The following is a 12,473-nucleotide window of genomic DNA, read 5'->3' on the forward strand; positions in this document are numbered from 1 at the left end:
CACCCTTCCAGCTTTCTCCCTTCTAGTATGATAATCATCTATCTCCTTCCTTTCGTAAACCTCTCCGTCAAGCTAACATACCACCCTTTAGCATTCCTCCTTTCTACAAAATACTCTTTATATGCAGTTTTCAGCTGACTCTTCCTTCCAATCCACAAACCAACTCACTTGCTTGGCTCCATCCAAGAAGCTTTGAAACCACGGAATTGCTTCCCCCACCAAGAACACCGTTCATTTTCTTCCTTCCCTTACCTTCATTGTAACCTCCTTTTGGTGGAATAGTTCTTCTAGTACCAAATCCTTCACTTCTATCTTAATGTTCTTCTTCCAATTCCTTGCCCGCGAGAACTCCAAATCCTCTACAGCTTCCTCTTACAGCACAGTACTTAACCAAAACATGTTTATGTTTTAACCATTCCTAATAGCCCTTGTTTAACCCCTTTTACCAACTTACAGGTTCAGTTTTCACTTGTTTTTGTTGGTTATTTAAACTCTATTAAGTTCACTCCAGCTTACTTTGTTGGATAAACCTAAGCTAAATCTCAAAGTAACAAACTAAGGGATTTGTAACCTAATTCCAGCTTGCTTAAGCCCATTCCAGCCACCTAATTAGCTGTTGTTTGGGTGGGTTCTTTATCAAACACATTCTTAAACAAAATAGGAGATAGAAAATCCCAATCCTCCCCATAAAGCTATAAATATAAAATTTGGGTTTTCTATTCCAATATCAGCCATTTACTTTCATGGTATTACAATGATGAACAGTTGAATAGTTAGTAGATTCATTAACCATTCAGCTGTTGAGGTTCAAGGTCCCGTACAGTTTTGAAACGTCACTTTTGTGAGTGTCAATTCTTCTAAGTAGAACCACTAATTCATTTTTAGAGTTCATCTAAATATGAATAGACCAACACAAGTACACAACACCGAGAATGGAACTCTAATTATGGTGTGCAACTTGGAAATGTCCAAAGCAATTCAAACTGGAGTCAACTTCACCAAGTGGCCAACCATGAATAATAGATTCAACCAAGTTGACTTGTACATCGTGGATTCTGATATTTACCAACCCATCACCCAAAAAAAGAACGCAAATACAATGTCTTGTAGTAGGTTAACTGAGCCAAACTATAAGACCCAGGCATGATCATTAGATTAAAATGAATTTGCAGAATAACATACACCAATGATTCCTGTCAGTAGTCACAAGATGAACTCTATCTATTCCAAATAATGGAATTCAAACTAGGGTCCACGTTTACACCAACTGAAGGAGCTGATTTGCAGAGTGGAATGGACACTCATTCGGTGGTTGAGAGTGATACAGCAATTTTCTGGAGTTACTGTTGACATATTTAAGGATGATTGGGTTTCGGTCTTTTTTACGAGTCTAATGCTTACACTGTAGATGCTACATTGATACATATATAGCTCGTTGTAAATTTTTGCGAGGGTGTCTCGCCCTCTGTACACCAATTCGATACTATTTTACCACTTACCCAAAACAAAAAAAAAGGCCCGCGTTGAGCCCTGATTCCCGTTAGGGGAAAAATGCTTCTGTATGAACAGGTAGAGTTTCTTTTTGATGAATGGGAATGTAAAGTCTAAATGTGCGATTTTCAGATACTCCCACCATTAAACCACAAAACGCTTGTATGGATACGCAAAATATGCATAACTCATTCGTGGAGGGGGGAAAACAAATAACCAATGAAAAAATAAGGAAAAATACAAAAAAAAAAAAACAAGGCTTAGAACCCATGAACTCAATGGTTGAATCAATCCAACATCGGAAAACAAATGGCCTTACAAGAAAGTAAGAAACAAAAAAGCATCGGCAAATGAGTGATCGAACTAACCATCCAAGATCATTCCCAAATGACATAGTATTGCTCCCCTCAGATGGAAAAAGAAACTGATACTGGGGCCCGCGCTTCATCTCCTGCCGTTGCAAATCACTGCTTACAAGCAACTGATAGTATTTCATACTCCTCCACCTGGGCCAGGAACGAAGAAGCTCCCTATTTCTACGACCCCTGTAAGCCTTCGCTTCCTCAGAGAATCGGTGGATGAGCTTGGAAGAGAATGTGAAAGCCAGAGAGCCCTCCACGAGAATAAACGCCAGTAACAAACAACCCACAAATCGAGTCGACATGGTGACTGATCTGAAGCCAAGTGAAAACGTTAAAAAGTAAGCACCATAATTGATTGTTAGAAGTCAGTGAGAAAATGGAGGGTTCAATCAAAGTAGAGAAATTATGGTTTCGGAGAGAGAAGGAGATCTAGGGTTTATTTTCCAGAAGTTACATTTTCAAATCCAAACGAACCACGAAAGAGAAGCTTTTCCTTTCTCAACTATTTTGATAGGAAGAGTAAATACATTCTACACCAACCCAGCTGGGCAGAAACAGAAAGAATATCAGAGTGAGCGAGAAATGCGGGCTTTTCAGAAACACTGTTTCGAACTTTCGGATGGAGATTTCATTTACCCGACAACGCTATCTCGCGCGCTATGCACCTTGCGCACCCGAAAACGCAGGCGCAAAACTCGAAAACCAGAAAAGCGAGAAGGGAAGCGAGAGTAGCTGAGTAGAGAAACAGTCGCTTTTGCAGTCGCCGCAACCACTCTCCATGTAATGCGAACACATGGCAGTAAATGTGAAACTTTCTGAATTCACACTTGGCCCAAAAACGCCCCACAATATATCCGACCGTGTAGTGGAAACATCTCCTACTCAGAACTTCGGGAGATGTTCCCAATGCACCGCTGCATATGAGGTGTTTGTGGGGCGCAGATGTGATATCGTATTTTCTATTTTGTTTATGTACTTTAGCTAAGCCCAAGGTGGCAACGACAGTAGACGGATAACCTTTTCTGTTTGGAGGAATGCGCGTGGACACCACGTGTTGCAGGAGAGAGGACCTTATACTCTCATTCTCGTTCACTTATTATAAAGGTGGTGGGGTTTGGTTGTTGCAGGCTACGAGACACCGGACCAAAACACTCCTATATAAGGATGTCAGTGGGTCGGGTTAGGGTTATGCGTATTTGGCTTTAGGGTCCGGTCATAGTTTTTATTTTTTAACCCAAATTGGGTTCGGGTTTGAAATGACCTGTCTCATTGAGTTATGATATTCTGTATATATAAAGTAACTCTATAGGGATGCAAACCGATCTAATTCTAATTGGATTCGAATGACGTTGTATCTGATCCGACATTGTTAAGGGGAGATCCGATCGGATCTCATAAGTATGGGTTTGAATTCGAACCCAATGAGACCATCATATCTTTGGATCCCACTCAATCCGATCTGGTTTTTTAAAAATAAATAAATAAATTATTAAAAGAAAAATAAGATGTAACCATTTAAATAAATAAACACAAAAAACACAAGTATATTTTCAACTATTTTGATCATATATATACTTGTTTTTTATAACAGAAAATAAGTAATATAATAAATTTACAAAAATGCAATATAAATAATATATTTAAAAATAAATAAATAACATATATGCAATGTAAGAATTAATTTTATTATACTAAACAAAAATTGGCATATATATAATATTGCATATTCATTATACTAAACAAAAATACATATAAAATGTAAGAAGTAATTTTATTAATGATGAAAATGGAATGCCAAAGTTAAAATAAACCTATAAATGAAATGATGTCATAATCCAATAATAAAACTTTTAAAAATAGAAATATAAATAATAACAAAAATAAAATAGAAAAAATTTGGGCACATATCTAATGTTATATATTAATAAAAATAAATATTGGGTATATCTCAAATAATATACACTCATTATCAATGACGGAAATGTAATATAAAATTTAGTGTCAACCTACAAATCAAATTATTTTCCTTTTTGAGTTGTGGATTAGAGGTTTGGGCCAAATGCATTAACCAATGATATATTAAATCTTTAAAAAATAAAAAGTACAAGTAATCAAAATAATATATAAAAAAATATATATCTAAAATTCAAGTAATTAATATGAACAAAATTTCTCACGTGCAATGTATGTGCTTAATTACTAGTATATGTGTGTGTGTGTGTGTGTGGAACGGGAAACCCCCTCTTTCTCTTCTTGCAATAGAAGGTCAATTGTCGCGAAGGTCCAATTTTCTCTTCCAATTGTTTTTTGTTCTCTCACCAACAATGATGTCTAGGTTCTTCAGGAACGCTAATTTCTATAGCTCCATGTGAATCAACAGCAGATCAGTGGTGTCAAACAACAATGGCCAACTTCAATACAAGTCACAATTTCTCTGGTGCTCCTCCCTCAACGAACTGACCTAGTTGACAAACGATCTCTGGTGGAACTAGAACGACAATATAGCTTTGGAGAAGGAGAAGAAGAAGAGTCATGACTCATGGCAATGAAGAATTATCGGCGAAGAATCACAAGTGAAGAATCAATGAAGACTGAAACAATGATGATAACTGTTCACTGATGATGATTCTTACCTGACTTATAGAATAGGGATGGAGGGTAATATTGGGTTTAAAAAACATTATATGTCACATGTGTACGGATTTTGATAGGACACTAACAGATGCTAACGGTAGGGGTAGAGCTAGTCAATTGCCAAAAAACTTAGGGATACTCTAAGACAATATATAAACGATAAGGGTAGATTTGTCAATTAACTAATCAATAAGGGTAGCTTAAGAAATTTGCTCTTAAAAAATACAATCGAAATATTACGGGTCAAATCAGATCGGTATCAGGTTTGGAAATTATGCATTATTAAGATGAATTGGGTTGGATTCGAGTTGGAGCACTGGGGGGTTGGCTCTAGATTCAAGTGGACCCGCATTGATCCCAATTTGTTGACATTGTAGCTTTTGGAATATTAATTTACTATCGGGGAACCGGGGATCCGTACATGCACGGGAGGATTTTACAAGGATAATTGAAATGACATTGACAAGGTGAGTTTTAAGATTCTAAAATAAGTTGTTGAAGAAGGCAAGAAGTTGGGTACTTTCTTCTTAGGTGGCAAAGAATATGGGGTTTCTAGCTGTTAAGGGCAACTTTTTGCCCTTAATATCAATAAAAATAACATATTTTATATAATAACCGAAATAATATATATTTTTTTGGAAAATATCAAATAAGGGCATTCATCTTCCTCCTCAGTAAACTTGCGCTGAGCAAGTGACGTTTGTCGTTAATAACTCATGACAAACTCTTATCTGCCAACGTTTACAGAGAATCCACAAATTAGTTTGTCTTTGCCCTCAAATAAGCCATGAGTTCGTCTTGATGATCATGGTGAACCCTTCTCTATTAACATTTATAGAGAATCCGCAAATCACTGTCTTTGCCCTCAAATAAGCAATGAGTTCATCTTGTTCGTCATGGCGAACCTAACCCTTTATAGAGCTCAGTGAAAGCTCCTCTGATCATTTTCTTGGCATGATGTAGCTTCTTTTTATTGATATTTAACTTATTCTTTCCTTCTGGTCCACCTGGTTAATCAAATCATCCCAAACCAAGTAAATGATCACTAAGAGGGTACAACTAGGCGTCATTAGTGGGATGTTTATCTTCACATTCGTTCGTTGGTAATTGATTACATGACCTGAAAGGGTTCTCATCTTTCCTTCTTCCTCTCTTTTCATCCTAATTGATTTTCCAATCTCATATGATCTTGGAGATTATGAGAATCGCACTTAATTTCTTTCAAACTCAGCATCTCAACCATGGAGTTGTCTTGAAGATGTTCTTGCTTTGTCATGTCCTTAACAGACTCATCGTCTTCAGTCAAGAGATAGAAAAGAGAAGAGTTTTCTTTCAAGTCCCCAACAGAGTTTTCTTTCTTTATTTGTTGTTGGCTTTGAGCTCAACGAGAATTTCCATCTATTTCTTCAGTGACTCTCCTCTCTTCATGAATTGTAGGCCATCGCTAGAGGACTTACACAGAGGCAGAGGAAGACTATCAACAGTAACATTACCCTTATTTGATATTTTCCCAAAAAAAATACCATGTTTTGGTTATTATATAAAAATAGTATTCTTTATCGATATTAAGGGCAAAAAGTTTCCCTTATCTACTATTAACCCAAGAATATGCAAGAAAAGTATTAAGATAGGATCTCTGCATTAAAAACAGAGGAATAAATTAATGATTTGGAGCAATGGTTCCTTTTTTTTTCAATAATTAAGAGATTAAGAGGGTTGGGGGTTGGTTGTTTAGATGAATGAGGGAGGAAAATCAAAAGGATGTTGAGGTTGATACAGAGTTTTTACTTTTTACAAGTGTTATTCCTTTTTGTTTTCCTATCCTAGGTGATGTCGACAGTTGTCCCATGGACCATAGACTTAAGGCTATTTTGGCTAATGAACTAATAAAGCTTTAGGAGGAATGTTAAAGGCATGTTCATCATCAACATGGTTTATTTCAATTTCCATCAATGCTTTGGTGCTCTAATGATGCAGGTACCTACACATTAAGCACAACCATGAATTTGAATTACCTCATCTTCTAAGTTATAATATTCTTTTGGCAAGTACTTCATCCTATGTACCAACCCAATAACAACTTGGTTCATTTATAGGATCACATATGTGTCTCACTCCACCTCCCTCGAAATTATAGTTTTGATAAAGCAAATTATCAATATGACTACCATGATTGTGTTTGTTTTCGGGATAAATATTTGTTGGTGTAAAAATACATCAATGGACTTCAATACTAACCGGTTTAAATGAGTGAACCGTTGTAAAGTGAAAATGCATGATTGTCGATGTTATCTTTACATCGATTATCGGTGTAAAACTCTACCGTGAGTGGAATTTACATCAAATTTTGTTGTAAAATTACATTCAAAACAAACACCGACAAATACAGATTGGAAGGTCAATGGAGTTTTACGCTAAAAACAAACACAACCTACACAAAGTATGCTGATAGTGGTTAATTCCGCGGTATCTTTTTCAATGAATTGAATTCATCCCACTTTGCTTCACAAATGGATATCTTATTAAACCCTATTTAATTTGGGTATTATACTTCCTAGCATTCCTTGAGTTAAGTTGTAATTTGTTATCTTGTTTTATTTTGACTATTCATAATGCTGATTCTTGTGACGAATTTTCAGTTAAAGGGGCATTTTAACTTGACAACCATTGAAACAAGTACCTGATGTAACACCTACAGTATGTTGGAAATATCCAAAACCATTCAAATATTCCGGTGATAAAATACTTAAAGGCTTCTGGTGATAAAATACTTGAAGGCCTTTGGGACTAAAATCTTCAAATGTCTAGAATGCTCAATTAGTATGTGTTTGGTTATGTGGGCGTTTATAGATAGGCCGTTTATTTGTACTATTTCACTTTAAGCGTTTCTTGTTTTTGTTGTTTGGTTGGGTTTCACTTTAAACGTTTTTTTACTCTCCACCTCAGATTAATGCCCATTAAAGTGGACCACATCAACATTTAGTTTCAAGAAACGATGAGAATGTTGGGAGAAACAAGAATTTGACGTTTCCCCAAATGCCCCATGCACAAAAATCAAAGTGTTTCATTCTACCATTTATTTGATAAATGGTGAAACCAAACAGTTGTTTCATTTTGCTTTATATGCAATAAACACCAATGACCATGTGGCACTGATGTGGTGGCATTTTTTCAATAAAATCCCACGAAACCAAATACAACCTTAGAAGTACTTGAGTCGAGTCATTTTTTGATCATCAACTTACCTTTTTTTAGTCCATTGTTTTTCCTCTCTCTTTTACTTCTGGCTTCTTGAAAAGCAAAGAAATGGGCACCTTGTAGTTTTATCCATAGCTAACACTTTATCCCTTTATTTCATTGGATTTCATCTTTCCTTCATCAGTCAATATCTCATTTACTTTATGGGAGGCTGCTACTTGCTAGAATCTAGCATGACACAATATGCAAATATCCAATTTCAGGAATTGATGTTTGTCTGATTTGAGGTGTTCTGAACCAAGGACACAATCAAATAATTTGCCAACTAGACGAGGTCGAGGTGGAAAGATGAGGCCACATACTAAGGTCTGCAACCAGGAGAAATGTCAGAAGCCTGAGGAGTTGCTCCCCAGGTAGGTACTCTGACGCTTAAGTTAGTTGGATAGAGAAAGAGGTGGTCGGGCCAAGCAGGATAGAATAATGCTGGTCCAAGCAGAAGAGATAGTGTCGAGATTATCAGAGAGTGTTATTTCAAAAGTCCCTTACCTCGAGCGGGGAATACCTATTTATAGTTGGGTGTATATGTTATAGATGGATAGGGCTTCCAGGGTTGTTGGGATGAGGTCCTCCGCTGAGGTCTTCGGGAGGTTTTATTTTCCTCGGCGAAATCCGCTTATTTGTCTGTGTAGGACACTCCTTAATTGTGCTCTTCCATTACGCATGGTGTCGACGTGACTGAAGAGAGGATAGCCATGAAGGCTGCCACGTGACATCCCTGGCAAACTCAGCCATCATCCTAACAATAATTAAGTAACAATGTAACTAAGAAGTGAAGGTAAAATGCATGTGGAAGAAAAAATTCCATTTTTAAGAGGGAAAAAATGGACAAAATAATAGATATAAAGCTAAAATATTTTATAGTTCTTATGTTGCTATGCTACACCTACTTTGGTGTGGGCATTGGGTCTCCAATGAGGGTAATGTCCAGGAGTCAGATTCACCAAAACAAGTATTTTATTAAATAGATTGTTGGGTGTATGTGTATCTTTAACCAACTGGGTATAGATTATATGTCAAATTTTCACTTTGAACAAACAAGACATGGATTTGGTGGATCCGAGTCTTGAGACATCACCACAAGCTGATACCCATGTCATATTATGTTTTACATAGGTACTTGAGATAAAATGAAGAATCTGGGTATCTCTAATTAAATGGTATAATCTCTTGTGTAAATGGGAAGTGGGGATATTTGCAATTAGGCTCTATCTATTCAGCCAAAAAAAAATAATATAATTCCGTTGGTGAAGATATTTGATATCAGCATTATTTCATGGATTAATCCGCCATTCCTGTGATTGCGATTTATTTATAGGGAATTTCACTGTATGTGGTTTCGTAATGGTGAAGAGAGATATATTATTAGTATTTTTTTTGAATCATAGACTAATATAAATACGAAATTCAATTAGTTTTCAATCACTACTCTTTATTTTTTGCTCCATTTTTTAACCTCCCAATTATTTGATCAAGAACTGTCCAAGACCATGTCATTCCCTTTCCATCATTTGTTTGTGCTTAGCATGTACTTAGTAAAATAATTATCTTTTTCCATATTATATGTTCGTATTATGTTTTATTCATTTTACTTTATTAATGAATAAATGTTGCAACTTTGTAAATATTAGTAAATATATAAATTAGGTTGTAGTCATAATTAAATTAATCTAACCCCGAGCTCAAGGTTTAAGACTTTGGGTTGGGCTTTGGTACCTTGATCTTCAACCTGACCCAACCCCCAAGTTGCACCTCTAAGAGCAATGTGGCATTTGTAATTAGAATAAACCAAATCAATTACAACCATGCATACATTGTTTTGGGTTTTAACTATTTTTAAATAAAAAATTACTAATAGTTTTGACGGTATATTAATAGTTTTTAAGGTTGCCTGCCCCATCTTGGCCCACACCCCAAGCTAATAATATTTGTCTAGGCCTAGGACAAGGACAAGATTGCCTGTATTATTAAAAAAATCTAACTATATATTTATATAATTTGTTATCTAAATATATATGTATATAACTTCTAGGTCAAGTTTAGGGATTGCTTAGCATGGGCCCTACCTGATAGAGCTATCAATGGACTCCGAAAAGTCTAATACCCGATTCGACTCCGAATCTGATTATCCTAGATTTGGATGTTAGAACTTGCATCCAATTAATAATTGGATCAAATGTTGATTTAACTCCATTCACTCCAACTAAAATCTGAGTCCAATAAAAAATGTATGTATTATATGTAGTATAATTATGTATACATATAGATATTATATATAATTATATAAATTTTAGAATTGATAAATTTAATATTTAATATTTATATACATTTATTATGCATATATACTTTAAAAATAATTAGTTTTTTTAAACACAATAAGATTATTGCAAATTAAATCCAAATCTGCTCAAAAAACCAACATAATAATCGGACACAAATGCGGTTCTAGAGATTTCACAATCAAATATGAATGCAGATGCAGTTAGATACGCTTTAAATCCAATCTGTTTCATAGCGCTACTACCCACATTATGTGTGGACTTGGTGTAGATTTGAAATAGACCTAGTTTACTAGTTAAGAAGATAATAGTTGCTTAAGCCTAGAAATTGTAGGTCTAGCCAAGTTGGGCTAATTTATAAATAATCATCCCTAAGTAGAAGAAGTCTTATGACATTTATAATTGGGCCATTATTAGTTTCATTATTTTAATTATTTTTTTATAATTTTTATATGAAATGCAAATGGTTTATTTTATTATATTTAATATTTTTACTTTTTATTGTTAATATTAATTATTTTTAAATAGAATTCAAAATGTATTTTAAATTTTAATTTAGGAACTATTGATATTAATTATTTCAATAGTTTCTAGATAAAAAACTTGCTAAAATTTAATATTTTTATTAACTTTAGTTGATTTTTTATTAATTTTAGTTATTGGGTTTCAAATTATAATTTTCTAAAAATCAACAAATTAAATAGAATTTGAATAGGAAACAGATAAATGGAATTTGGATGAGAGTAAAATTCTTTATCTTTAGAATATATTAGGCTAATAATAGAAGAAGCCTATAGAAATATCCTAAAATACGTCAATGATGGAAGGGGTGGGGCCTATGTCATAGAATTCTCTTTCTCTCTCATTATTTGTAGGTGATTTAGCTGTTTATGATATTTGTATCAATTAATATTTAAACTGATATTTGTTTACTTAAAATTTGTGGGTTTGATGTAGACCCAGGCTTATGTGGGACTGAAATGATTGTCCCAAATCAATTTGCTTTTGGTTTATTAGATTAACGAGGAGAAGAAAGAGAAAAAAATAAAAATGAAAAAACATAAAAAAAATAAAAAGGAAAAAGGAAAATGAGTAAATGAATATTAAACAATTTAATGGAGTAGTTTAGAGTTCATGGAATGATTAACAAGGAGAGATAATAAAGGGAGTTAAGGAGAAAGAGAAGATAGAATTAATGGTGAGTTAATGAGGAGAGATAGAAGTCTTAAACACTAAAGTTGTTTGCTACTTAAGTAATTTTGTTCAATTGTAAAAATAAAAATTAAAATAAATACAAAATAGATAAATGATAGGGGAGAAAGGAGAGCCATGCTGACATGACACATCTTGTTTTAGGGAAAATCTATGATGTTGGAAATATATGGTATAGAAAGAGTTTTGACCAATCAAAACCCACCCATGAATTTTGATAAATAACACCTGATCCCCTACCAAGTTTATGATTACAGTTTATTGGTCAGATGTTTTTCTGATATCATATCTTTTCCATGACAGATTTGTATGTAAGTTTGTATTGTGAGGTTATGAAAAATAGGGGTTTAGGCATTTAAGGGCATTTTCTAAAAAAATTGGGGACTTGATGTGGTTGCATACATACAAATTATAGAAAAAACAAATTGGAAATAGATAGAATTGAAACTGAAGAAGGGAGGTTTTTGGCCCATCTTCATCAAAACAAGACAAGCGAGTTTGGAAGTCGCTCCATTGGAGTAAGGTTTTGAGTTGTGTGAAGTGTGAACCTTCTATTTTCCAGAATGGAGAAGGAGAGGAATGGAGAGGGAACCAAAGGGCATTATTAAAAGGGAGAAGAGAAAGCACGATGAGTTTGTAAGTAAAAACCATGATGGGAAAAAGGGATTTGTGAAAAAATGAAGATTTCATTAAAAACAAAATATAAGAGAAGGGGGGAAAATTGAAGGGGCATCAACCTATTGAAAATGCTTATGGTCCCAAGGACTTGAACTTTTCCACTTCATAGGGATGCAAATGGGCTGGATCAAATTCGATTCGGGGTATATCTGAATCCGATCCGATAATATAAATCTTATATCTGATCCAATATGAAGATCTGATCAAATCTCACAGGTTAATTCAAATTTGAATCCATTAAGGTTGTCAGATATCCAAATCTGACCCGACCCTTTATTTTTGAAAATTTTAACAGATTGTTTGATTTGGTTCAGTCCAAAAATCCAAGGAAATATCCAAATCCGATAAAGAGAATTAAATTCAAATTATTGGATCATGATCAGTTCAATTGCACCCCTACAATTTCATCGCCCTATTATTGAGCAAGGGTCCTATCATTTCCGATGTTCAATTAATATCTCTGTTCCTATGAATACATTAGAAATGGACAAGGAATGTGATATAATTCTTAGCAATACTCCTTTTTCAAAATTTTCATAAAGCAAGTGGATGAGAGAGAGAG

The 12,473-nt window shown here is 34.5% G+C and overlaps 1 protein-coding gene across 3 annotated transcripts in view; it reads right to left on the reverse strand.

Annotated features, from left to right (window-relative positions):
- Nucleotides 1-2,448, reverse strand: part of LOC104600077 (aspartic proteinase-like protein 1) — a 48,435-nt gene extending 45,987 nt beyond the window's left edge. Inside the window, exons 1-2 of one of the 3 annotated variants that reach the window (XM_019198200.2) lie at nucleotides 2,308-2,448; nucleotides 1,860-2,165 (exon numbers count right to left, since the gene is read on the reverse strand). In XM_019198200.2, the coding sequence (XP_019053745.1) occupies nucleotides 1,860-2,155 (296 nt within the window). In that variant the 5' untranslated portion in view covers nucleotides 2,156-2,165; nucleotides 2,308-2,448. The remainder of the gene's footprint in view (nucleotides 1-1,859; nucleotides 2,166-2,307) is intronic. The other 2 variants (XM_010262900.2, XM_088889071.1) reach the window with 2 other exon arrangements.
- Nucleotides 2,449-12,473: the final 10,025 nt, after the last annotated feature.

This window comes from Nelumbo nucifera, chromosome 5 (genome assembly GCF_055504915.1).
Source record: "Nelumbo nucifera cultivar China Antique chromosome 5, China Antique-T2T, whole genome shotgun sequence".
Taxonomy (NCBI): Eukaryota; Viridiplantae; Streptophyta; class Magnoliopsida; order Proteales; family Nelumbonaceae; genus Nelumbo; species Nelumbo nucifera.